Here is a 27,897-nt window from a genome sequence, read left to right as displayed (position 1 = left end):
AAAACTTCTTTGTTGGGGGGGGGCCTGATTTTTGTCTGAACTTGTGTTTTAAGAGGCGTTTTGATCCGCTTTAAGTCACATATTTGTGTCTTTTTGAGATCGTAACTGTTCACTAGCAAGCAAACGGACACGCTATCGTCATTAGCGTTTCAGCATGTGGACAAAAATGTGATTTTTCAAAACATGTTCCCACTTTACAATTAAAGCAACAGTTAATCAATCACATCTGGCTGAATTTAAAACAGTACAGTACATTCTCTCGTTCGTTGGCTCTGAGCGCTCTTGGCAACAGCAGGTCACGGTGGTCTTTCTTAAACTCCCTCGTGACGATCTCGATCGTTTAGCATTAGCATCAGTTCCGGCTCCACATATGCAGCCTGTGCAGCTTACAGAATCCAGCAGCGAAATATCTCTCTCTCTCTCTCACTCTCTCTCACTCTCTCTCACTCTCTCTCACTCTCTCTCACTCTCTCTCACTCTCTCTCTATCCCTTTCTTTCTGGATTCCTCCTCTCAGAGCGCTGATCCGTCACACATTATGTTCTCCCCTCGGCCAGGGAAAAGCTCCAGCTGCCAGTAGCGCGGATCTGCGTACACTGTCAATCAGAGAAATACAGAAAAATAAATTAACAAGTGCAATTAATTCCTAAAGTCATATTGGGATGAGATCAGTTTCCTATGGGGAGGTGACAATGCAGTTTACCTCAGGGATTTGCGGACACTTCATTTACACACCTCAAAACATTTAATTTAGCTGCTATTTCTTTTACCCTAACCCAGTGGTCTCCAGCTCTGGCCCTGGAGATCTACCTTCCGGCAGAGCTCAGTTCCAACCTGTATTCGATGAGCTGCCCCGCCCCTCACTGAACTCTAATCAGGGACCTGGGAAGAGGCTGATTAGCTGGAGCAGGTGTGACAGATTATGGTTGAAACTGGACTCTGCAGGAAGGCGGATCTCCAGCATCAGGTTCGGAGGCCGCTGCTTGAACCATTTGCTGTCTGAAGTGAATGCAGTGCATCATTGGCATTGCCATTAGCCAGGAATTCACAACAGAGAGTCAACTTCACTGCATAAAATCAAAATTTCTCTGCAATTTTACATGTTCTGAGTTGTACACGAGAAGTAGGACAGTAACGTTACATATCGGCCTGATTTTAGCCACAGAGAACTCAAGTAAACTCTTCTTCAAGCCTCCGAATTTAAGAAACTCCTTTTCCAGAGAATATTATAGTGTTTTACCGACATGTCAATTCGCACAGGATTATTATAATCCGATTTTATTTCTACTGTTTGTTTTATAGCATGGGATTAATATAATCTGAGATTATTTCTACATCTTGTTTTATTACACAGGATTAATATAATCTGAGATTATTTCTGCATCTTATTTTATTGCACAGGATTAATAAAATCTGAGATTATTTCTACTGCTCATTTTATAGCACAGGATTAATATAATCTGAGATTATTTCTACTGTTCGTTTTATATCACGGGATTAATATAATCTGAGGTTATTTCTACAGCTTGTTTTATTGCATGGGATTAATATAATCTGAGGTTATTTCTACTGCGTGTTTTATAGCACGGGATTAATATAATCTGAGGTTATTTCTACATCTTTTATTGCACGGGATTAATATAATCTGAGGTTATTTCTACTGCTCGTTTATAGCACGGGATTAATATAATCTGAGGTTATTTCTACTGCTTGTGTTATAGTACAGGATTAATAAAATCTGAGGTTATTACTATTGTTTGTTTAATAGTACAGGATTAAGATAATCTGAGGTTATTTCTACTGCTCAATTTTTAGCACTGGATTAATAGAATCTGAGATTATTTCTATAGCTTGTAATATGGCTAATTACATCTAATACATGCAGTGTGTGTGTGTGCATACTCACCTAGATCTCCTGGACTGAGCCACAGGTTGAAGGAGCTGCAGTGCGTTTGGCAGCGATGAAGCGGCAGCACTCGGACAGTGGGGGCGCCATCACCCACCAACAGCCAGCCTAATACACGCTCTCCCTAACACACACACACACACACACACACACACACACACACACAAACAAACACTGCTCAGTTTACTCACACGTTTACAACATGTGTTGTAAAAGTGCCCTTTCAACTTGCATTAACATGTCTCAGCTGATGGACTGCATCTGAGTTTTGGCTGAACTATCGTTTCAACACAATACAGTGACCATCACCACTGCAGTACAGAAGGGGAATTTCAGATTTTTAAAAATCCCTACATAACTAAACGGTTAAGATGTAAACAGAGTCGTTCAGAGTGGTTTGGTGTGAAACGCTCCGTTCTAGAGAAACTTACCGAGTCAGAACTGTTCACAGTGGTGGTGATAGGAACCAGACGTCCACCTCTAAAAGCTCCCTCACAGAAAGTTCCTACATGAAATGGTTATGAATTCACTGCCTGATGACTGAGACACTGTTTTATGATAGATTTGAGAACTTAAACTCCATTCATGGTGGAGGGATACATGCAGGGCGCTGTGAGGCAAAATAGTCCCCAAAGAAAACTTATTATTTCAGATTTTCCACTATTTTCCATCATCAACATTCATATAAACTCAGAAGACTCGTGTAGGTTCACTGGTGGTTCTGGATAGTAAATAAAATGTCTATATTTGTGTTGTAGTCATGGCGACCCCTGGTTCCTATCACCACCACTGTAAAGACATCTGAACCATTTCACACCAAACCACTCTGAATCTCTCTCACACACTGAATTATGGGGGGAGTTTTGAAGGATCGGTGGAATTCCCCTTTTAAGCCCATACAGAGGATCTTGCTCCAGTGAAAGCTAATAAACAGAAGTAACACTGTACTGTACTGAGAGGAAACACACAACCAAAACCTCAAAACACACACACACTCTCACACACACTCTCACACACACACAGACACACACACAGACACACACACAGACACACACACAGACACACACACAGACACTTTCATTTCCTCTCTGTCGGTTAAAACGGATGAAGATCCACTTCCACTGTACTGTGGTCACTAATAAGCAGTAATCTGTTATTTTACAGAGAGCTGTACTGCAGGCCAAGGTTGTAAGGACATGTGATTTGGCCTGGCAGAGTTTCCTCAACCCCCAAAGTGACAAAACAAACATTTTTATACTTTTTCTTAAAATAATACTTTCAGTATAGAAGTGTAACGATTCACAAATTTCACAAAACAATATATATTAGACACGCAATTAGGAAAAAATGCTAACATCATTTTTTTCATTGATTTTAGTGTTATAAAAGTGTAAGATTTTTGAAGAGTATATTAGATGTGTTTGTTTATAGTGTGTCTCTGAAACTTCTGACTGAAATGAGAGAGAGAATTTTTTATCATGGCCCACAAAGTTTGGGCACCCCAGTTTAACACTGCTTTCCACCGATATTAACCCCAAAAAGTCCAGAGTTATTACTGCCACTTTGCTAACGGTACGACCTATAAAAAAAAAATAATAATAATAAAAATAATAATAAAAAGTCTTGTCCGCTCACTCTGCTCTGAGAGCCGGTGCTGTGAGTGACTCTGCAGCGCCGTAGCGTCATTCCTGCACCTTCCACCAGGGGGCAGAGCAGAGCGTTCGGGAACAGCCACTGAAACACCTCCTCCCTCGAACCTGAGTCAAACCTCCTGCAGGAGGAAAAACCATACAGGTGAGTTCAGTCACAAACAGCACGTTTACAGCACTACTGACAGTGTAGTGCCAACAATGTGGCCAAAAATATTAGGACAATATATGTTTAGTGTTTAACATTGATCATTTTCAGTACCTAAAATATGCATTTTCCAACGTCTCAGCCACACCGAAAACAAAAGGTCTACACAAAAATATTATATATATATATATGTTTATATGAAAATAGCTAACGCTAATGCTAATCTGAGGTTATTTCTACTGCTCGTGTTATAGCACAGCATTAATAAAATCTGAGGTTATTACTATTGTTCGTTTAATAGTACAGGATTAAAATAATCTGAGGTTATTTCTACTAATGCTAACTCTTAACTGTCCTACTGGTTTGTGCCGTTATGAGTGAATGACTAGACTTCTTCTTCTTCCCCGTCTACAGAGTAAATGCACAGCACCACCTAGTGCACTGAAGCTGTAACGCATATGTCCAGCACAGGTAGAGTTCAGTACCAGAGCAAGCTGAAGTTAGCCGGACTCTGAGGGAACCCCGCCTCTGGAGACATGACCTGCTCCTCCTCTCCCAGCAGGACCGCCACCGAGTCGGACCGAGTGGTGTAAAGCTCCTCTAACTGCTGCCTCCGCAACCAGAGAGACTGACCAGCCTGGAGAGAGAGAGAGAGAGAGAGAAGAGAGAGAGAGAGAGAGAGAGAGAGAGGTTGTAAGGAGCTGTCTACGGCATCGACTATGGGAATAAATCAACCTGAAACGATCCTGAAATAATCAGACCGAACATTCCAGAGTTAAAGCGGTGCCGGTCTCGCCAAAACTGTGGTGCGAGTTAGCGGACAAAAATTCGACAGATAAATAATAAAAACGAAAAAGGAAGAAAAAGAATTTATGATGAGTAACTATTTTGTTCAGTCACTAATTAGCTAATTAAGACAAAATCTTAACAACAGATTATCGACCATCATGTGATCTTTAACTAACCTAATCGAGATTAAAAATCTAGTAAAAAATCTGGTGTGTGTGTGTACAGATGTAGAGGTGTGTGTACAGATGTAGAGGTGTGTGTATATAGGTGTTGTGTGTGTGTGTGTGTGTGTGTGTGTGGTCACCTTCAGCAGTATGGGCTGTGTTCCTGTGTGTACAGCTTCAGTGTGCAGTGCGTTCAGCTCCAGCACTGCAGACACTCCGGCACAGCCAGAACAGTTCAGCAGGGTCTGCCTCAGACCTCCCACACCCCACCACGCATGAAAACCTACGCACACACACACACACACACGCGCACACAGACAGACACAGACACCATCAAAACCTCAACACTTTTACTGACTCAACTACTGCAGTACTATGAATGCTGAAAAATTCTGTGTCATTCAATATCATATTTCAATACTTGAGCAGTCAGTGTTCGGTACCGTGAGACGATAACCATCGCTGTTCCACAATCTGGACCGTTGACTGGCTATTATTAACGTTAGCACTTCTTGAATAGTCTGTAATCTGTTGTGGTCAGTTCTCACTTCTGGTTTAAGCCTCTCCCACGTTTAGTTTGTAAGTTAAAAGAAGGTATCGACTCAGACTGTGCAGGTTTGTTTTTACAGAGTGACTCTTACTGTGCAGGTTGTACTTCTTGGCGATGGGCAGGGATAACAGTCTGATGTGGCTGAGTGGAGAGGACCAGTTGTGCGCTCCGGTGCTGAAGGGTCCGGGGTGGGGAAGGCTCTGGGGGTACGTGAAGGCTAACACTGCTATCACCAACACACTGACAGCAACAACGAACTGCAACAAAAAAAAACAAAAACAAAACACAACATAAACACTCTGAAAGCTCCCTCATAGAAAGTTCTACATGAAATGGTTATGAATTCACTGCCTGATGACTGAGACACTGTTTTATGATAGTTTAGAGAACTTAAACTCATAATATGCAGGGCGCTGTGAGGCAAAATAGTCCCCAAAGAAAGCTTATGTATATATAAATAAATAACTATATAATGATAACTATATATATATATATATATAATAAATAAATATATATATATATATAGATATATATATATATATATATATCCATAATCAACATTCCATATAAACTCAGAAGACTCGTGTAGGTTCACTGGTGGTTCTGGATAGTAAATAAAATGTCTATATCTGTGTTGTAGTCATGGCGACCCCTGGTTGCTATCACCACCACTGTAAAGACATCTGAACCATTTTAAACCAAACCACTCTCACAATTTTGGAATTTTAAAAAATTGGTGGACTTCCTCTTTACATACTCTCTAAAAGGCTTGTTAAGACTGTTACATATGGAAAAAAGGCTAAATTTAGGCTCTAACATAATAAATAGGCAGCTAATGTTATGAGTTATGCTACCTTATGTTTGTTTACATAAGCAAGTCAATAAGTTTAACAGTAATAATAATAATAAAAACATTTATTTATACAGCACTTCTCATTTTCGCTACAACACCTCAAAGCAGCTGTACAGTAATATAAATAAAACACTGTATATTTTCTGAATAATCTCTGTACCTTGATGGTGGCTCGGAGAATAGGGAACTGCGGCGGGTCCCTCCGTGGCTCGTTTGTCTCCAAAACCTGCTTGATGAACTTCTCTATCTCTCTCTCCGACATGCCGTACCGGTAACCGGACTGCCGCAGGATGTCGATGCTCTCCGACAGCTTGTCGTAAATGCACGGCTCGCTGAGGGTGGACCCCATGGTGTCCTGCTACCTGAGCTCAGGTGAACTCTGCTGCTCAGCCGCTCACCTCCTCCTCATCACCCTGCGCTGGAACACATGGAGAGCAAGGCAGGGAGATTATTTACATACAGTAATAACACCAACAGGATCCTCATGGAGCTATATGAGCTGATAAATCATCTGATATTTACATATTATAGTATTGTTTTTCAGTTTCAGTAACTTATTTGATAGTCAATGAGCATCATATCCATCCTATAATACCTTGGCTTGAGCGGTATGACGGTAATAAGGTAGACTACAGTATGTAAATGTGATGACGATATTTAAAAATACATTGACAGTATTTCAAAATTAAACCGTGTCAAATTTCTATTCCACGTCTGAACGGATAAATAAATAAATCCCACCCATTTATATTTTAGAGGGCTCACTGTCTGTGTTTACATGCAGAGATCTTCTCCAGTCTGATTGAATTCATTCTGATTACAGACTCAGACTGAGGTGTTTATTCTCACTCTGCTCAACACTCTGATGAAAATCTCTGCTTACATGCTCACTACAAGTAATCTGATCCAAAATGGCGTGCTTGCGTGAAGTACCGCTTAGTGTAGACGTTACCATGACAACCAGCATCCCGTGAGTCCAGTCAGAGTGAGATGAGCAGCAGTGAGCAGCGCTTGTGTTTTTAAACTGCTTTAAAATGATGTCAGACTCAGGAAAACGTCCTTCACATGTCCTTATTAAAGAAGGCCGAGAGGAAGACGTCGTGTTCTGAGACACATAAGCTGGACGTCCGTCCCACCGCCGTCTTTTAAAGATCGGAGCATAAACTTCGTCTCCTCTGCAGACCAGTTTCTGCTCCGCCATGTTGAACGGTATAAACTCTCACTATGACGCGACGAACATGATCAGAACGGACTTAAACTTTCCGATAGGGAATGTTAATTAATTTATTTAGATAATAAATTTAGATAATAAATGTAGATAATTTTACTGTTTTTTTCTTAAAGTAAAGCAAAATTACCTGCCAATATAGTGAGATAATTTTACTTAATAAAATTACTTAAAACAAGTAAAACATATTTGAAAATAAATTAAATAATCTATAATCTATAACAAAATAAGGTTACAACAATCTCAACAGGAGAAATATTGGATATACTGACTATATTTAAGATAATTTTACTTGACCAGATGCTATTTTTTGCAGTGTTATTGAACGATGGCTTGAAAATTGTGCACTGTGTTCGTTTATTCGGTAACCATATAAAGCAAAATAGTTTTTTTTTTTAACACAGATATCATCATATACCAGATGCCCCAGTGAAATGCCAGGAAGATATTAAGGTATGAAAAAATAGATACTGCCCAGGCCTAATAATGCCTATAAAACTGCTGCTAAGCAGTTTGGTTTTAGTTTTATTCGAGAGGCACCACAGCTAAAATAAGAAATTTAACCATCGCTACATCTGTTGTAAACATGCCTACTTATCTCTATGTTTTTTGAAAGTGGGAGGAGCTTCTGAACACCTAAAAGCACTTTGAGGTAGTTTTTTGGGGGCAGGCTGTTTAAATAGTCTTTCCCCTGGTTGTGGCTAACCCAAAAAAGGAAGCCTCAAACACTCAATAACACGACAAATAATGCATTTAAAGGACTTTATCATGAAAAACCAAAAGTAACAAAAGAGACTGATTGTTAAAGTCCATATATGGACCACTCGCCAGCCCATGTATGGAAACCAAGAGGCAAAAAAAAGCCTGTTCTGATATCAGTATTTTTGTGATGTCATAAAAGCCCAAATCACTGACCTATATGCACCTATTCAGCCTACAGCAGTTTAGCCCCGCCCACTCATGCTGAAGTTATAAGTTGAAGAGTGTTTCAGTCTGGACTGCTTTTGAATGAGGTGAAGGACAGTCAAAGCTTATTTATACAGTGCTTTTTACAACAGGCGTGGTCACAAAGCAGTTTCACAGAAAATACATGACAGCCAAACAGAATAGAGCTCATTTACATATCAGTATGTAAGGCGCAGAAACAAACCAGCCTATTTCATTTTAAGGGTTGAGGAGAGCTTAGAATAGGGTCGTTTAACAATTAAATTATGACTGTTTTTGCTACACAAAACCACACAGTTTTCATAAGTGGACCTCAGTGGAAAACATAAGAAAAATGCAGGGTATGGGCCCTTTAATGCCAGTTCCAGGCTGGAATATCCCTTTAAAGTCTCCTGTGCGCTTTAACGGACCTGACAGTTAACTACAGCATGTCATTTTACTTTGAATAACCATAAAAAAACTAAATATACGAGCATTATTATGAGGTAAACATGAGCCTGTTCACCTATTACCTACACAGGTGAGTATGTGGGTTTAGCTTGACTTAGCCCAGGTCACGGGGGAACGCTGTGGCCTTCATGGTCTGCAAAGTCAGAAAAACAAATAAACATTAATTTTTAAAAGAATCTTATTATATAAACTCGATCTGTCTTCACCTTTAAAACCAGCCACACCTGTAGACATACAAACACCAGCCTCTGACTTCCTATTCGCCAGCTTCTTATTCTAATTTTCCGTTCCACCTTAAACTTGCTGCAGTTACATTCTGGCCCCTCAGGCGCCAGAACGTAGCTGTTGCACCATTTAAGGTGGAACGGGAAAATCCTGTAGCCATAACATTAGCACGACTATCAGCTGACAAAACGAAGTGATTTCAAATCAAAATGTGCGATTAAATGTAGAAGTTAGTTACCCAACCTGCTCAGACGCACTAAAAGCAGAAAATTACTCACATTAAAGGAGATTAACTCTTTATTTTGCGCGTTTTCCGCTCCGTTCGCTCAGCTCCTCTTCATCTAACTCAACTCTCTCCCAGCGCGGAAACCCCGACCGCAGATTCGACACGCCACCGTCATCACGTACCCGCACTGGTTATTATTTTATAAGAGTCACAGCACTAGTGGGGAAATGTACAGGCTTAATAATAACATGTGATATTTAATACATTTGTCATCTCAGTGATCGTTCTTACGTTTTTACGCTTGAGATGAGAGCGTCGAATCTAGTGCAGTGAATGAGTAAATGTAATCACGTGTTTTTTCCGTCACCATGGCACGTAGATATCTGTTTTCCGTCCAATTTACAGTTTGTAAATATTCAGAATGCAGTTACTACATTTTAATAACTCTTATCCACCAAACTTTAAAAAACACACACAACCCGGTTTCCGGAAAGTCGGGACGCTGTGCAAAATGTAAACAAAAACAAATGCTATGATGTGCAAATCATTTAAACCCTGTATTTCATTTACTAATATTGTACAAATACAACATATCAAATGTTGAAACTGAGAAATGTTGGTGTTTTTGAATAATAAATGCCTGTAAAGTTGGGACGGGGCCTGTTTACCACTGCGCTGCATCAGCTCTTCTTTATCAGCACCCTGTAAGTGTTTGAGAACTGAGGAGACACTGCTGTAGTTTAGAGACTGAAATGTTCTCCTGCTCTTATTTGATACAGGATTTCAGCTGTGCCACGGTTCAGGGTCTCCTTTGCCATGTTGTTTATTTCATAATGCGCTAAATGTTATCAGTGGTGACAGGTCTGGACTGCAGGCAGGTCAGTTTAGCAATGGACTCTTTTAATACAGAGCAATGCTGCTGTAATCAGTGCAGGATGTGGTTTGACACTGTCTGCTGAAATAATCAAGGCCTTCCCTGAAAAAGACGTCGTCTGAATGGCAGAGCAGCAGGATGGTGGATCATTCTCAGCACTGCAGTGACACTGACGTGGTGGTGGTGTGTTAGTGTGTGTTGTGCTGGTCTGAGTGGATCACACAGCAGTGCTGCTGGAGTTGTAGAAACAAGGAGGTGGTCATAATGTTATGGCTGATCGGTGTGTATATATATATATATATATCTTTTTTAAGTGTGTAGTTCAATATTTGTATTCGTTAGATAAACAGACATTGAGAGGTTTTTTTAAAAAGTGCAAATTTTTCAGCTACAACCAAACTAACAACTACAACAACTAAAGCAGCAAAAAAAGAGAAAAGGTTGTTTATTTATGATTTTCTGTGGAGTTTCTCGACAAATATAGACAAATGTCTGAAAGTATGTACACAACATATGTTCAGTTAATTTTAACATATTGATTAGTATGCAAGAGAAAGGTAAAAGAAAGTTAAAAAGGAGGAAAAATCATTTAAAACATTTTTTTCTAGCTCCCACTTCTGCACAATGACCCACATACAGTACACAGTATTGTCCTGTATTGTAATGGTGGCGCGCAGTGCTGGGGGATGTCCAGCAGAGGGCGCAGCGCTGAACCGGGCGGAGCTGTGACTGTGAAGCCGCACCCAGAGAGGAAAGAGAGGAAAAAGGGCAGGAGGGAGGAGAAATTACCCCCCGATAGAGGAGAGAGAGAGGGCAAGGGAGCCGCTGCGAGGCAAGAGAGCATCGAACCGAGAGAGGAAAGGAGGAAAAAGGGGCAACACGGACGCGCCGCGGCGGAGAAAAACAGCGAAACCTCCATCCGTCACAATAACAAGCGGCGCAGAGTGAGTGAGAGACAGTGACAGAGAGATAGAGAGAGAGAGTGAGGAGCTGCTGCTGCTCTGCTCCACTCACACATCACATCAGGATGATCGCCCTGTTCAACAAGCTGCTGGACTGGTTTAAGGCTCTCTTCTGGAAGGAGGAGATGGAGCTGACCCTGGTGGGCCTGCAGTATTCCGGGAAAACAACGTTTGTCAACGTGATCGCGGTAAATGTGGTGTTTTTTTTTTGCTGTGCTGGACAGTTACAGGCCTCCTCCACCATCATAATGAGGTCCAGGGCCAGAAAGCAACTCTGATTGAGCTCTTTTTCAGGCCTCAGTGGACATTCTGACCTTTTTAGACCTTTTTAGAAGGACCTTTAATGCTTTAGTAAAGGCAAATGCTTTCTTTGCTTCTTTTTCGCCAGCTTCATTTTTCGAATTTTCCGTTCCACCTTAAATGGTGCAGGAGTTACATTATGGCGCCTGAGGCGCCATAATGTAACTACTGCACCATTTAAGGTGGAACGGAAAATTCGAACATGATGCTTTTTTTTTAACAAAAAACTATTATTCATAGTGTTATAATTACATAGATATGCAATTTCTACAGATTTGGAGGTTTTAAAGGGCCTATACCCCTACATTTTCTTCCTTTTGTGACGTTTGTGTGGTTTCATGTACTGGCCATAATTCACTTTTACCTTTCTTAATCCCTTCCTGTGCCTTTAAGACTGTTATATGCAAATTAGCACTGTTCTAATTGGCTGAAAACCAATATGGCTGCGACCGTTTTCTATAAATGAAGCTTCCAGCCTGTTTTTTCCCCCAAGAAGAACAGAATATCTGGCTGGAGGTTGTGGTTGTGATGTCACAACACATGAAGGCTTGGTGGCTTCTGATTGGTCTACATGCAGTTCACAAGCTCTGTTCTTATCAGGTTCAACTTAAGACGCCATTTTTGATAATGTTGGCTGCAAATTAAAGCTAAATGTTTTGGTTTTTGTGACATCACAAAAACAGTGCATTCAAAGTGCAGCTCAGTGTTTACGTACTACGTTGAACCTTTTTTGGCACAGAAAAGTGAGGAAAGTTCATTTTAAAATGACACAGGCCTTTTAAATATCACATCTGTTGATGTTATTATGAAATGCACATGCTTTTTTATTGTTTTACACACACTGCTTATCCTCTGAGGATGTATCTGACCTCATTCTTTCCCAGAATTACATCTGAGTGAGTGGTGATAAAGGCATTTATGCTAGTGACACCCATGCATGTGCCAAAAATATGCAAAATTTACAATATGAAACAGCATTGCTGTATAATTCCAATATAAAAATACATATATTATCTATAATCTATAATATTTCCTCCTCTGTATAATATTCCTGTATTGCTGTCTCATAGTAATCTATATTATTCCTGTTGTATCCTATTATAAACTGTATTATAAATACAGATAGTTCAGGTCCTAAAATCTGATTGGCTGAGCTGCGTTCGAAACCATTGTGAAATATACGATATACACACACTGACCGCCTCACAGCAGCTGAACAGTGTATTACGGCACGAAAAAAACCTTTGTTAACGTAATTATGTTTGACTCTAATGCTGCTCACACGGAGCACCGAGTGTACTGATGATTTAAGAACCCAGTTCTATTTAAACTGAGGGGCTGACAACTTATTTTCTTAACTAGAACTGGGCTGGTCAGATTGCTAACAGGCTAAAAGAGCCAACAGCCTAAACAGCTCCCTCGTTAATGTCACAGGGTTGAGTTAAAGCACTTACAGTGTGATTTACTGTAAAACTGCAGTATAAAAGTCTAAAAATGTCACTTGAATGTTTTACACACTTCAGATGTGTAAACGTGTTTCAGTCAAACCCAGGCTGAATCCCACACGGCTCTGTACTCCCTAAATAGTGTTCTAGCTATGAAAGTTTAGAAATTCCAGCCTCTACAGTTAAACAGTGCATCATGTATCAAGTGTGGATGAGTCTGAGACCCAAATGACTGTTTCTTAGCTGTATTTTGCTCTGTTGGGCTGCAGGATCCAGTATTTAAACTCTTACGTAGTGCACTATGTAGGGAGTACAGAGCCGTTTGAGATTCAGCCCCAGTGTGAGAAGAGGAGCCGCTGGATTGGTGCTAAATAAGACTCACGGTGGTGATTTGGTGACCAAAAAGTACTTATAAAGTAAAAGTTTGTGCATTAAACAGTGCTGTGCTAAACTAAGATGATACGATGGTTATCGTACTTTTTAGCAGAGGAAATTCTCAGATTTTTGGAGGGTCATGTAGCCCCAACACTCCGCCCTACCCCTCTATCTCAACAAGAATCGGGACACCCTACCCCTAGATGTGAACGCACAAAACAGAGGGGTGGGGCTGAGTGGTAGGGGCGCGGGTGGAAATGGGTTTGGGCCTAATTTATACTGTAAAACACTTGTGAGATGTTTTTTTTCTCTCCTGTAAAGAAAGTAGTGTGTTTTTGTCATTTTGGAGGAGCAGAATATGTAAATGTTAAAAATTAATAAGTATTTTATCTATATATATATATATATATATATATATATATATATATATATATATATATATATTGACGTGCATGTGCATATATTTACATACTCAGTATATTCAGCACAAACATGTTAAAGCACCAAGTATGTGCACGTTTTTCTTCATATAGATTCAACAGTAAGACTCAGAATTGATTATTGTGATCGGTTCTCAGTCACACGTCGGGTGTGTTTGGCGTCCAAAGCGGCGAGTGTCTCTCATTGCTGAGTGTCAGTGTTCCTCGTGTGCTGACTCAGACTCTGTTTGAGAGGCATGTGGGCAGCAGCTGAGCTGAGGCTGTCCTGACCTCACTGCACTCCTCTGTGTGTAAATACGGGACTTTCCTGACCGATCTGAGTGGGTAAGATGAGGATATTATTAATTTAATTATTGATCAGAGAGAATGCATATCAGTCAGTTCAGAGATTAGCAGTGTAGCCAGCTGGCTGATGTGCAACTGTGAGCCAGAAGCAACTCAAATTAACAAAATAAAAGTCTGTTTACATAAAACACAAACTAACGTAGCGCTCTGACAGCATAAAGCATCAGTTTAGAGGTTAGCTTAGCACTTCGTAACAGACGCTGGAATAACAGGACAAACGTAGACGTAGGGCTGGACGACGCTGCTCGATTATGGCAAAAATCATAATCATGATTATTTTCGTCAATATTGAGATTATTTAACATACTTTAAAAAAATTGTCTTTTAAACAGTGGATTACCTTGAACATTAAATATAATTCAACTGAAAAACAAATAAGAAATAAATGTAGAAAAAAGATAAATAATAAACCATATATATATATATAATTACAAATAAATAAAATCAACTTATTACTTAGGTATGTGCATTTCTGCAACCTATTGAAAACTACTTAAACATAAACATAATAAATAAAAATAAAATAAACCAAAATAGATGGGCTATTAGGGAGGGGCAAAAGCTCACCGTTGAAAAGGAAAGGAGTGTTTGTTTGACAGTTGTTTGATCTTGGTTATCTTGTTTTCATAAACATTGGAAGCCAAAATTGTAATTAAAAATAAAATTTGATTAATCGCTGTAAAAGAGAGCGTAATTAGCCCCTAATCATGTTGCCCAGCGCAATGAAGATGTTAGTGGTCCTCCATGAATCAGTCGGGCTGTCCTAGTGGAAATGAACAGGCCACAGTTCAGAGTGCTGGAAGCGTCTGCAGTACTGTGATCATATTCCAGTTTTGTCTGATGTTCTCATCACATTTTCACCCCATCCCAGCTGACCTTCTGACAGTTGTCCATCAGATGTAGCTCAGAAGTTCAGCCTCCTGAATACCACGTTCTCCGCTCGTCACTCAGCCGATGCGGCTGCCTGTTAGCTGATGGAACATTAGCGGTTAGTGTTCTCCTCCAAGCGTGTTGAGCTCCAATGATGTTGCGATAGCGTCGGTGTGGAACACTGTGCTGGAGCTTCACGTGTCTGAGAGGAACCTTCACTCTTCCAGATCAGTACCAGCGTGTCAGAGGGACACCTTGTTAATAAGGGGAATCAGATACGACTAAATTAGAGTAATTACTGTTATAATTACGGTACAAATGTGTAAAAATACAAACTGGACAAAATCCAGACTGCAGGGCGGCGCTGACGCTGTTTTAGCTGTGCAGTGTTGTTTCATACTCAGTGTTACCCACCGACATCTGTTACCAGCAGACCTGATCATCCTCTCTCTCTCTCTCTCTCTCTCTCTCTCTCTCTCTCTCTCTCTGTCTCTCTCTGTCTTTCTCTCTCTCTCTCTCTGTAGTCGGGCCAGTTCAGTGAGGATATGATTCCTACTGTTGGCTTCAACATGCGGAAGATCACCAAAGGAAACGTCACCATCAAGGTCAGTGTGTGTTTTCAGACGTTCACTGCTGTGACCTGCTGATCGATTAAAACCGCTCTGCCTGAAAATGGGCAGGGCTAAAAGGGCTTTTTAAATGAAACAGTAGAAGCCATATCGCCCCCTACACTTCCTGTAGTGTATTACAGTCTGTCAGAATGACTGTGTGGATCATGGATGAGCGTTATTGTTAAATAAATTAAATGTTGACCCCTTTTCATAATCAATGCCCCCAACGGCTGATAGATTTTTTGCAGTTTGCAGTCCTTGTTTGCACATCTGGAATAAATGGAATAAATGACCAACTTTTGGGTGTTTATATTTGTAACGTGTTCATTTGTGTTTTGTAGCTGTGGGATATTGGTGGTCAGCCCCGATTCCGCAGTATGTGGGAGAGGTACTGCAGGGGCGTCAGCGCTATAGTGTGAGTATCATCTCATTTCAGTTTTAATACTGCACTCTGATTATTCTAATACTCTCCAGGCTCCGCCCACAATCTTCTTTCATAGCTACTGTTGTGAGGTTGGACAAACTTTACAGAACACTGCTAAAAATCCCATTAAACTGTAGAACAGACTCAGTTTATATCACAATACCTACATTTAGAGTCGGTTATTCATTCAGCCTAATGAGAAACTGTAGAACAGACTCAGTTTATATCACAATACCTACATCACCTTTAGACGACTCAGTATATCCTCATTCATTCAACCTAATGAGAAACTGTAGAACAGACTCAGTTTATATCACAATACCTACATTTAGAGTCAGTTATTCATTCAGCCTAATGAGAAACTGTAGAACAGACTCAGTTTATATCACAATACCTACATTTAGAGTCAGTTATTCATTCAGCCTAATGAGAAACTGTAGAACAGACTCAGTTTATATCACAATACCTACATTTAGAGTCAGTTATTCATTCAGCCTAATGAGAAACTGTAGAACAGACTCAGTTTATATCACATTAGAAAAAAAAGATTTTATTCTAAGTGATTTCAGAGCATTTCTATTGGTCCGTTAATCATGAAACACAATGTGAAGGACAGCTGGTGTGTTAAAATGATGTAGGAAAATAAAAATCGACAAAAATGGAGATGCATGGTTTTCTTTGGGCAGCGACGGTATGTATAACATATGTATCTACGTATATTTCTCTGTTTATAGCCACTGTTCCTCACTCTGAATGTAGATATTATTTGTCAAATAGTGTGTCTGTATTCATTCTTTCTTTTAATACCTCTCTCTCTCTCTTTCTCGCAGGTATATGGTTGATGCCGCAGATCCAGAGAAGATTGAAGCCTCTAAGAATGAACTGCACAACTTGTTAGACAAGCCGCAGCTGCAGGGCATTCCTGTGAGTGCTTTACTTTACACATGCGCTCCAACTGTGAGCTGTCAGCTCTGACTTACGTTTGAGCCCTTAAACTTCTTCTGAATACCAGGCAGAACGCAGAGGCATGTGACTAATTCTGCCCAAACAGGCGGTACTTTCTGCTAAAGAGCTTTAAAAAAGGGAACAAAAACTCAATTCTCCTCAAAGCAGTCAGTGCTTTTCACTCTGACCGAAGGAAATGCCTGTTCTTTCAGTTTAATTTCCATTTTAAACTTCACTGTTTGTCTGGCTAATTTGCTGTTGTGTTCATCAGACACATCAGAATCGTTTGGCCATCAGAATCCAGTTCAACACATTTAAACTCCTGACTGTTCCCGTTCAGGTTGGAGGTGATTGCAAAGAGAGGTTGAGGTGTTTGAGGGTAGAGTGATTCAGGCTGGAGGTAGAGGTGATTCACACCGGAGAGGTTATGGGGTTAACATGGATGAGAGTTAATGTAGGTGGGAAGGATGTTAGGTTAGATGTGCTTTGAGGGTGATGGTTCAGGTGATTGAGGTTGGGGTGACTGAGGTTACAGTTTGTGGTGATTGAGATTGAGGTGATTGAAATAAATGTAACTGAGGTTGGAGGTTGAGATTGAGGTGGTTGAGGTTTGAAGTAAATGTAATTGAGGTTGGGGTCATTGAGGTTGAAGTGGTTGAAGTTTGAGGTAAATGTGATTTGAGGGTGGAGGTTGGTGTGATTGAGGTTGGAGATTGAAGTGGTTGAGGTTTGAGGTAAATGTGATGGAGGTTTGAGGTAAATGTGATGGAGGTTTGAGGTAAATGTGATGGAGGTTGGAGGTTGGGGTGATTGAGGTTGGAGGTTGAAGTGGTTGAAGTTTGAGGTAAACATGGTTGAGGTTGGAGGTTAGGGTTATTTTGATTGAAGTGGTTGAGGTTTGAGGTAAATGTGCTCAAGGTTGGAGGTTGGGGTGGTTGAGATTGGAGATTGAAGTGGTTGAGGTTTGAGGTAAACATGATGGAGGTTTGAGGTTGGGGTGATTGAGGGTGGAGATTAAGTGGTTGAGGTTTGAGGTAAACGTGATGGAGGTTTGAGGTAAACGTGATGGAGGTTTGAGGTAAATGTGATGGAGGTTGGGGTGATTGAGGTTGGAGGTTGAAGTGGTTGAAGTTTGAGGTAAACGTGGTTGAGGTTGGAGGTTAGGGTTATTTTGATTGAAGTGGTTGAGGTTTGAGGTAAATGTGGTTGAGGTTGGAGGTTAGGGTTATTTTGATTGAAGTGGTTGAGGTTTGAGGTAAATGTGGTTGAGGTTGGAGGTTAGGGTTATTTTGATTGAAGTGGTTGAGGTTTGAGGTAAATGTGATTAAGGTTGGAGGTAAACGTGATTAAGGTTGGAGGTTGGGGTGGTTGAGATTGGAGATTGAAGTGGTTGAGGTTTGAGGTAAACATGATGGAGATTTGAGGTAAACATGATGGAGGTTGGAGGTTGGGGTGGTTGAAATTTAGACTGATTGAGGTTGAGGTTGCACCTGCTGCACCTTGATCGGTCTCATCACTACAAATGGACTTCAGAGCCTCTTGTAAAAGCTCTTTGGTTTAATGCACCCAGAAGGATAAGCGGTTTAGATGATGTATGTATATACAATGGTAAATAATTAACATTAAAGTTGATTTAAAAGAATGTCAGAATGTGATTTCAGGGACGTAAAACATCCTTCAGGTAAATGAGCCCCGCATGTCTTAGCTAAACGGTCTGTTTGCAGATGTGTTCGTCTGTGTATCCATCATAACTGCACTGATCAAACTGTCTTTTCAGGTTTTGGTTTTGGGCAATAAGAGAGACCTGCCGGGGTCGCTGGACGAGAAGGAGCTCATTGAGAGGATGTGAGTTTAACTCGTTAACTCTGTTTGTTTACCTGTGTTCTTAATGAGCTTTAATGAGACTATGACCCCTCCCCCTCGTTAGGAATCTGTCAGCCATTCAGGACCGAGAGATCTGCTGCTACTCCATCTCCTGTAAGGAGAAGGACAACATCGGTAAGATTCACTCAGACCTACATGCAGATGTTTGTTTATTAGTGGAGCCAGATGCACAATAAATACACTTAATTAGGCTGCACTTATTAGCACCCTTCAGACTCTGAACACAGCTTGAAATTCTTTAGTCTAATAGAACCAGTAATGGTTCATTTTAGAGAAACTTATAGACTTAAATATTTTATTTTTCTGCTCATTTTATTGAACAGTTTTACATGTTAAAGTGAGTTTAACAGATTGGAAAATAATGAAACATGAAATATAAAATGGGCCATAACTTTTTCACAGGGCATATTTGATGTTTTATTTGTTTACCCCATTATGTTGAATTCAGTAAATAATCAGTGTCTGTAGAGGATTTTTTAACTTTTTAACACTCAGAACAGTTAGATCGGGGCGCACAAACTTTTGCACACGACTGAAAATTTGCTGCAGTTCATTTTTATTGTGTTTAGATTAAAATCTTTCATAGGACAAATTATTTACTGTTAAATGTTTGTGACCACATTAAATAATATTTCATTTTATTATCTGTTATTGGATAATAATAATTGCTAATCAGTGTTTCCGATCGTTCGGCTCCTCCTTCATCAAACTTCATTAGTTAAGGAGAAAAATCCATGCCCTAAAATGGTTCTGTTCTGTGGTTCTCTGTTCTAGATATCACACTACAGTGGCTGATCCAGCACTCCAGAATCAGGCGGAGCTGAGAGGAGAGCGGCTGATTGGAGGAACAGAACCATGACATCACCTGTATGCCACGCCCCCTCGGTTTTATTCTAGAAAATGCCCCGCCCCGCCCTCCTAGCCCCGCCCTTCTAGTCCCGCCCTTTTAGCAAACCCAGGTTTCGTTCTTGTAAAATATTATTATAAATATGATTTGCACTGTTTAACGTTGTTTGTTTGTTTTTTGTTTTTTAAAAACTTGTATGCATTTTTTATAATACATAATCCGAACTGGACAGATTTGATACACTTATCAAATAACAGACGTTGTATTTTTGTTTACGTTTGCCGTCCTCTGTGTGTGTGTGTGTGTGTGTGTGTGTGTGTGTGTGTGTGTGTGTTTCAGCCTGTAGCTTCAGTCAGAGATCCAGGAGTGTTCAGCGGCTCTGCTTCAGATTAAGGCCGTGATCACTTATCGATCTGTTGATGATTATCGATAACGGCCGTGAAATTGATGAGTAGAATTTTTTTACTTTCCGTTTTGCAAGCGTGAGCGTTCCACGCTCCGATCCGCGCTCTGAAACTCCAGCCCTGGTTTTACCTCATTTTAACACAGTGAGTGGTCCTGAGAGGGAGTCGCCGCGCGGCTACACGGAGAAAACGGCACCAGAAACAGTATTTTTCACTCGTATTCGGGGTCTAGACTTTCGATCTGGTGTGCTTTTTTATTAAACACACACAAAGAAAAGTCCATCGAGCAGTAGTGACCTTAAAGTGATCAGTTTTTTAAAGGCGTGGACTTTTAAAAACGACAGACTCTGAGCTGAAGCTCTGCAGCAGCACCGTGAGTGTGGAGGCTCTGCTTCAGCTCAGAGCTTTAAAAGGAGTGAAAAACATTCGCAACAACCACCTGAAAGACGGCTTTACGGTACGCGTCCACTTACTACACGGCCACATGCTGTTCACTTCGGTTGAGAGCTCAGATTATAGGAAAGTTGCGTGCGGAAGTCCGGAGAGGCCATGAGGTAGATGTCATTTTCTAGATTGTTATCTTGAGATAACGAGTTAATTATCTTGTGATCTCAGGATGGCGAAGTTGTTTTCTTGAGATCACAAGATAATTAACCCATTATCTCCACATAACAATCCAGAAAATTAAAGCAACAGCTCATGGCCTCTCCAGACTTCTGTAGTTGAGTCTTACGAGCGTTCCCGTTCATATTCCAACATTCCCATTCACATTCCGACTTCAGATTTCCAATTTTGTGCAAATAAGTGCAGCTTTGCATTTAGCCAATCATATCATGTAGAACTATGAACACTCAAAGAACCATTCGCATGACTGAATGGTTCTCCGCATGTTAAAATGGTTCTTCGGACTGATGGAGAAGGTGTTGTATATGGCACTAAAAAGGGTTCTTCTACACTCTTAGCAAAAAGGGTTCTAAATAGTACCAAAAAAGGGCTCTTTGGCTTGTAACAATACTGGAACCCATTTTTGCTGCTATATAGAACACTTTTCAAAGAGGTTCTATATAAAACCATCTACAGCACATTCTTCATCAGTCTGAAGAACCTTTCATGGTTCTTTAGGTTTCTTTCTTTAATCACAAAAAAGGGTTCTTTGAGTGTTTATCGTTCTATTTAGACCATTTTCTTGACAAAAGATCCACTGGAGATCCATCTTTTTTAAGAGTGTACAGGTATGATGTCAGGTTTGCAACAATAAAAGAACCCTTTTTGGTGCTATATAGAACCATATACAGCAGTGCAGTGGTGCTCTGATTGTTCATGGTTCTATATAGAGCCATTGTCTTTAGTAAAGAACCTTTGAAGAACCATCTTTTATAAGAGCCTAGGTCAGGTAGCTAGCTTGCCGGTCACGCTGAGCGAGCTGACGTTCTAGCTCGTAGGGGACGGTTTGTTTTCTGCACCACAAATGTTTAATATGGTTCCTTTATTTCCGCAATGACACAGAAACGCCCACCAGCAGCGAGCAGAGAGTTCCGGTGCAGCAGAACGTGGCGAGAAAAGCCGCAGCGTTAGTGTTAAAGTGTATGTTTAAAAAAATCTTTCATTTTTCATTTTTCAGTCTTTCATTTTGACGTGTCTGTGAAACTCGGACTCTGTGAGGCTTTGTCGCCCCCTCTGGCACAAAGGGGAACTGTCTTAGATCTATTGAATGTTATGATAAAAATGATTTTAAATAATTAATATTTTATCAATAATGATGTCCCTATTTACCGATTTTTCAAAATCGCTTATTGTCCCAGCGTCCCTGCTTTTGCTTAGTAAGACCAGTTAACCCTGTTGTAGCGACTCTAAACTCATTAGCTTCAATGGGATTTTTACCAGCGTCTGTAAAGCGTGTCTGGATAGGATGTTGCATGATACAGACTGTGATAGAAACGGCAGCTGATTGGTCAGTGTTTCTGATGATTGCTTTAATGCCACATCTCCTTCTTCAGGCTGTGCTGGTCAGAGAGTGGATTAAAGAGGGAAAGTGGAGTAGAGAACCCTTGGAGAACCCTCAGTGTGTGGAGGCAGCTGGAGTTTTATGGCAGCTTTTTCATTTTTGTGCCATCAGGATTTCAGATCCATTCAGAACATCTGCACAACCAGATAGCAGCGAACACGTTTGGGATTTTAAAGCAGTAGTTTAGGAAAAATAAGTTCCCCAAATGTAGATCAACCAAAACATTTAGGATCAGTTTCCCAGACTGATTAGCCGTCTGCATGATTCTCTGCATGGGGAAATGGTTCTTCAGATTGATGGGGAATGTGTTGTATATGGTTCTATGTAACACCAAAAAGGGCTCTGCTATTGTTACAAGCTTGACTTCATAACCGTAGAAGGACCGTTTTGGGTGCTATACAGAACCATTTTAAAAAAAGATGCAATATAGAACCGTACACAACACATTCTCCATCAATCTGAAGAACAACTTCACCATGCAGAGAACCATTTAAGCATGTACATGGTTATTGGAATGTTCATGGTTCTATATAAAAGAACCATTTTATGAGTGGTCCTGGACTACGTAGCATAGAGTCCAGGATTTGGCTTAATTCCTGTCCAGAAAACCACATAAGCAAGTCTGTTATTTCTTAAAGGGACATTTCCCCCATTAAAGTGTGTGAGATGTAATCAGAGAGGTTCAGAGCGGTTTGGTGTGAAATGGTTCAGATGTCTTAACAGTGGTGGTGATAGGAACCAGGGGTCGCCATGACTACAACACAGATATAGACATTTTATTTACTATCCAGAACCACCAGTGAACCTACACGAGTCTTCTGAGTTTATATGAATGTTGATGATGGAAAATAGTGGAAAATCTGGAATAATAAGTTTTCTTTGGGGACTATTTTGCCTCACAGCGCCCTGCATGTATCCCTCCACCATGAATGGAGTTTCAGTTCTCTAAACTATCATAAAACAGTGTCTCAGTCATCAGGCAGTGAATTCATACAATTCTGACTCGGTAAGTTTCTCTAGAACACTAAACCACTCTGAAGCACTCTGTCTACATCTGAACCATTTAATTTAGGTATGCAGTTAGCACCATGCTAATTGGTGTACATAGGCTTCCATAATTGGTAGCTACATTAGCCTCGTAGCTCCAGACACCAAACATGTCTTGGCTGATCGACTACATTTGGAATAAGCTGAGAAAACTGGTTGTTGGTCAAACTATCGTTTAAAATCGATAGAAATGATCGATATTCTACTGTTTTTATTGTATATGTCAGTTTCAGAATGTTTCTCGCTCGTCTTGGTCTTTTTTGCTCTCTTTCAAATTGCTGTCTCATATTTATGCACCCAGTCAGATGAGCTAACCCGCCCCCTAACAAGGCCATCCCGCTTCTGTTTAAGCATATTAAGCACATTTAACTCCTTCATGACCTCATAGTTCAGAGGATCCAGCAGGTAATTCCCAAAGCAGAGCTGAACTACAACCCAGAAAGCATCTGTGAGGAGTTAACATGCTGAAAGTGAGAAACTTCCCGCGAGGGAGTTAGTTTATAGTCCCTGGTTATCACCATTAGCATTAGCATTAGCATGAGGCCTTTCAGTTCTGTTTTCTCAGCCTGTCTGGGAAATGATATCATTTTTCCTTTTTTCTGGTCAGTATCGGCGAACTTTAACATGACTTTTAATGTGAAATGCCTTCCCTCAGTGATGGATTTGAGTTGAAATACAGTGTTGATCAAGTCTGTTTTTGTCCTTTTGAGTTTCTCTCAGAAACTAGGAATAACTTGAAGTTACTGAACTGAGCTAACAGGCTTCGCTTCGGCTGACAGCATTAAACCTCCTGTAGTGCATTACTGATATACAGATGTACGGCTGGCTCTTTTTCAGGTGCATGGTTTTAGTACGTTTGTTGTCGTGCATTTTTTGTTTTTTTTTTTGGACTGGATGTTGTAAATAGCGACACTAAACCAAAACCCTTAACGGCCTGTTTTGATTTCTGTGTTATGAGATTAGAGGCCTGTTCACACCGAGTACCATTTGTATTTTTTTGGACCAAAAAACCCCCCAAAACATGAAAGTCTCCACAATTATAATCATTGCCTGTTCCACCCGTTAGCGAGGGCTCCCTCTGTCACACAGCGCTGCAGAGCAGGGAGGTTGAAGACCTACACGAGCTGCCTCTGAGACACGTGAAGCTCCACTGCGTCCTTTCAGACTCCCACTAATGCAGCATTGGAGCTCAACATGCTTGGAGGAGAGCACTAACTGCTCATTCTGTTACATCAGCTCACATTGGCTAGCATAGTCCTGAGCTCAGAGAGAGAGAGGACAGTTATGATCTCTTGGACTCCAGATTACGGATGGCTGTGGCATCTCCTGGAATCACTGTCGTGATCTCACAGCGACAGAGATGATGGCACCACATTGGAGCTCCACAGATGTGATTATTAACGCAGTGGAACCCTCACATCAAGTCCAATGCATTTTTATTTTTTCGCAGTTCTTGCCAGGCGGTGATATCTGGCATACATCTAGACTTACATAATAATAATAATAATAATAATAATAATAATAATAATAATGGTGATTAAAAAAACTAAAAAAACAGCACTACAGTGTTACGGGAAAAACCTAACTGGGCTTTGGAGTCATTTGAGGTCCCAATAGTACGTTAACAGAGCAATAACTGGTGTCTTACATTCTGTTATTTGACATTCAGTGAACTTTGATTTTAAGGTAGTCCGATTATTACTTTTGTACGTTTAAACACATTATTTTACAGTATATGTTGTTCAGAGGTTCTCGCGGTCATTCCCAGCCTTTCAGCTGAAGTCCTCCCTGTATTTTCTTCAACTTCTGCGTTTTATGGTCAGCATGTTGCTGGTTGAGTTCTGCCACCATCATGATGCATTGCTTGGACCGTAACCATGACAACGGAGCTCCGATTGGTCAGCCTGGTTTAATGAATAGACTGTAGAAAATTGAGCGGACTCGAGTTTTACGCAGTTTCAGACTCGCTGTGAACAGCTTTTATTTGTTGTTTGTTGAACTCGGTGTGAAAAGGCCTTAAAACGAACAAACAGCCCCACTTACATTCAGCAGATTATAGAAACGTGTGTGTGTGTGTGTGTGTGTGTGTGTGTGTGTGAGGTCGTCTCTGTTTGCTCCTTTAGCTGCACTGTAGCTGCATTTTAATAAAGCAGAAGTATATTTATTTATTTATTATAATTTTTTAGATTTTTTGCTGTCACTAATAATTTTGTACTCATCCTGTTTTAATGTCACGTTTGCTTTGAAACCCTCCATGTAAAAAACCAACATTAGGGCTGCAACAAGCGATTATTCCTATAATTGATTAATCTGTTGACTGTTATTCAATTAGTCGACTAATCTGACGATTCCACCTTCTTCAGTTTATCTATCTTTGATGTTCGAAGTTTTGTCTGTGCCACAAACAATTTATTGTCTTAGCAGTGAAACAATAGAGCCATATCGCCCCCTACACTTCCTGTAGTGTACTACAGTCTGTCAGAATGACTGTATATGAGTATTAAAGACCTTTACGTTCATTAAGAAACATTATATTGACTAATTGACTTTGTCAGCTGATTGTTGCAGCCCTAATATAGTCAGTATTGGGGTGAAGGTTATTTGTGTTGCAGTATTTCTGCCATAAACTGCAGTTATAGTGCCAGAAGCTTTGAATCTGTTTGTTTTGGTTGTTTTTTTATCAACATAATTACGGTCATGTGATCATATGTGATTTTTATCTGCTTATTTTTGCTTATAATTTTTCTTTATGTATAATTGTAAGAAAATGTAGAGTTGTATGTATGTAGACATAATGAGATGGAAATATCGCCATGGTTACTGGCGTGTTTACCCGGGATACCGTACTCTCTGTCACGCGCACACACACACACACACACTTCCTCATGACTGGATCCCTCTTCTGCTTCCTGTATCAAACCTTTTTAACATGATTATTTCTAGTTTATTTATGAAAATAACTTTTTCAGACTTGTCGACATGATCAGCTATGATGTACCAGGTGTTTGTGTATTATTACTCTGGAGGAGAATCAGGGCAGGTGCGTTTCTGTTTCTTCTCTACTCACGTCCTTCCAGTGCTAACTGTACATGTTGCTCTTGTTATCTTGAGATAATTTAAAAGTGACGAATAAATGAATACTTCCTGACGTCTGTGATGTGGAGATTTTCATTAATGAAACACTGAATGTTATGAAATAAGAGTTTGATGTAGTATGTAAATGTTTTAAAAAGTTTCAGAACATTTCATTTACGCTGTACGTGTAAAATGTTTGAGATATATAAAAAAATATACACTATATATAAATATATATACTCCAAACAAAACTCGAGCTGCAGCATTTTGAACTGACTGCAAGTGTGCAAGAGAGGACTGGCTAACCCCAAAACACAAGGTGTTGCAATAATTGTGGCAAGATTAAATAAATATAGATTCTATAAATGTAGCATATAGATCTTAATGTGTGTACCATGGAAAAAGATATCTTTCTCACTTTTTATAAAATAAGACTTTGATTTTGAAGTATGTAAATATTGTTTCAAAAGTTTTAAAACATATCTACTCCATATGTTGAAACGATTTTGGAGATATGAAAACTATATACTCCATATATGGAAAAGCTAAACTGCAAAAACAGCCTGTTTCGAATTTATTAAGGTTGTGATGTCACAGCAGTTCACTCATTCAGCCCAAGCACTGGCTACCAGCTTTCAGACAAAGATAAAGCTGTATGAAGCGCAACAGTGAAACTAGGTATCATACCTGCTTATACTTTGTGACAGTGGAAGCATGTATACGGAGAAAATGCATCGGCCCCAAATTGGAGCCCTGAGGAACACCAGAGGCGATAACGGCAACTGTTGACTGTAAATTCGGTGTCTGAGCTCTTGATGAAGGTTTTCCCTTGGATGTTGCTATTCTTCAGCTTCACCACTAGAGGCCAGTGGAGGCCAGTGTTAAATGCTTGTGCGCACACAAAGGCCTCAGTGTGTGTGAGTGAACGGGAGGAGGGATTCTCTCCCGCCTTAGACGACAATCAGCTGGAATAATTAAGCATTATAACTGTTATGTCACAGAATGAAATGATTCCATGTCAAAATAAAAGGCATTTTCTAATAGCTGAAAGCTAGTTAAAGTGTCTCCTACTTAAAACAAGGAAAAATGCCGAGAAGTAAGTGAAACAATCATGTAGTAATCATATAACAATGTCAAAATCAGAAATATTAGATAAGCTCACTAGATTCAACATGATTTCTCGTCAATATGGTATTTTATGCAGTGCAGGAGAGGAATATTAAAGTCAAAGTGGTTCATCACTCATTTTGCACTCACAGTCCAATTTACTGATTTCCCCTTCATTTCCTTCTTTATCCTTTGTAAATTAGTTCTAGTTCTAATCTGGGTGGTCCGAGGGTGGTCCAGCAGTGTCATACAGTCAGCAGGTGCCACCGTATCAAGCTAGCGGACTGATATATGCTGATATCTGTCAGACAATCTTGACTTCGTTCAGTCCAAAATGCTAATGCTAATGCTAATTTTGGACTGAACTAAATCTAAATCGTGAATATCACTGTATGGCCAACAGCTAACATTATGCCTAGGAGATCATGCTGCTAGCTTTCATCCGTGTTAGCATGTTTTGGTCGATCTTTTCCTTTAAAGCGTTTTTTTGTTAAATGATTTTGTTAAATCATTAAAAATGACACTAAAATTAGCACTGGAGCTACAGGCTAATGGAGCTACCAAGTATTCCAAGCTTACAGTTAGCATGGTGCTAACTGCATGCTTAAAGGGGGACTCCACTGATTTTTCAAAATTTCTGCATAATTAGGTGTTTAAGATGTAAACAGAGCGGTTCAGAGCGGTTTGGTGTGAAACGCTCTGTTCTAGATAAATTTACCGAGTCAGAACTGTTCACAGTGGTGGTGATAGGAACCAGACGTCCACCTCTAAAAGCTCCCTCACAGAAAGTTCCTACATGAAATGG

General features: G+C 40.1%; 2 protein-coding genes across 4 annotated transcripts; one reads left to right on the top strand and one right to left on the bottom strand.

Annotated features, from left to right (window-relative positions):
* Positions 1-36: 36 nt before the first annotated feature.
* Positions 37-9,289, bottom strand: cunh6orf89 (chromosome unknown C6orf89 homolog). Of its 2 annotated transcripts, none has more exons than XM_036559113.1 (9): positions 9,185-9,289; positions 8,744-8,814; positions 6,219-6,476; positions 5,297-5,462; positions 4,796-4,938; positions 4,188-4,339; positions 3,541-3,676; positions 1,906-2,029; positions 37-595 (listed from the first exon to the last, which is right to left on the bottom strand). In XM_036559113.1, the coding sequence occupies exons 3-9, from the start codon at positions 6,405-6,407 to the stop codon at positions 513-515; spliced, it is 993 nt and encodes a 330-aa protein (XP_036415006.1). In that variant the 5' UTR covers positions 6,408-6,476; positions 8,744-8,814; positions 9,185-9,289; the 3' UTR covers positions 37-512. The 2 variants fall into 2 exon arrangements, with proteins under 2 accessions (XP_036415006.1, XP_036415005.1); XM_036559112.1 differs by having other exon boundaries at positions 8,748-8,814.
* Positions 9,290-10,722: 1,433 nt separating this feature from the next.
* Positions 10,723-20,458, top strand: arl8a (ADP-ribosylation factor-like 8A). 2 transcript variants are annotated; one of them, XM_036559111.1, is made up of 8 exons: positions 10,723-11,156; positions 15,268-15,348; positions 15,696-15,769; positions 16,609-16,702; positions 18,501-18,568; positions 18,651-18,721; positions 19,382-19,474; positions 19,794-20,458. In XM_036559111.1, the coding sequence occupies exons 1-7, from the start codon at positions 11,034-11,036 to the stop codon at positions 19,429-19,431; spliced, it is 561 nt and encodes a 186-aa protein (XP_036415004.1). In that variant the 5' UTR covers positions 10,723-11,033; the 3' UTR covers positions 19,432-19,474; positions 19,794-20,458. The 2 variants fall into 2 exon arrangements, with proteins under 2 accessions (XP_036415004.1, XP_036415003.1); XM_036559110.1 differs by lacking the exon at positions 19,794-20,458 and having other exon boundaries at positions 19,382-19,528.
* Positions 20,459-27,897: the final 7,439 nt, after the last annotated feature.

Source organism: Colossoma macropomum, unplaced genomic scaffold, assembly GCF_904425465.1.
Source record: "Colossoma macropomum unplaced genomic scaffold, Colossoma_macropomum, whole genome shotgun sequence".
Taxonomy (NCBI): Eukaryota; Metazoa; Chordata; class Actinopteri; order Characiformes; family Serrasalmidae; genus Colossoma; species Colossoma macropomum.
The sequence above is the reverse complement of the archived record's forward strand: the minus strand, read 5'-3'. Positions and strand labels throughout refer to the sequence as shown.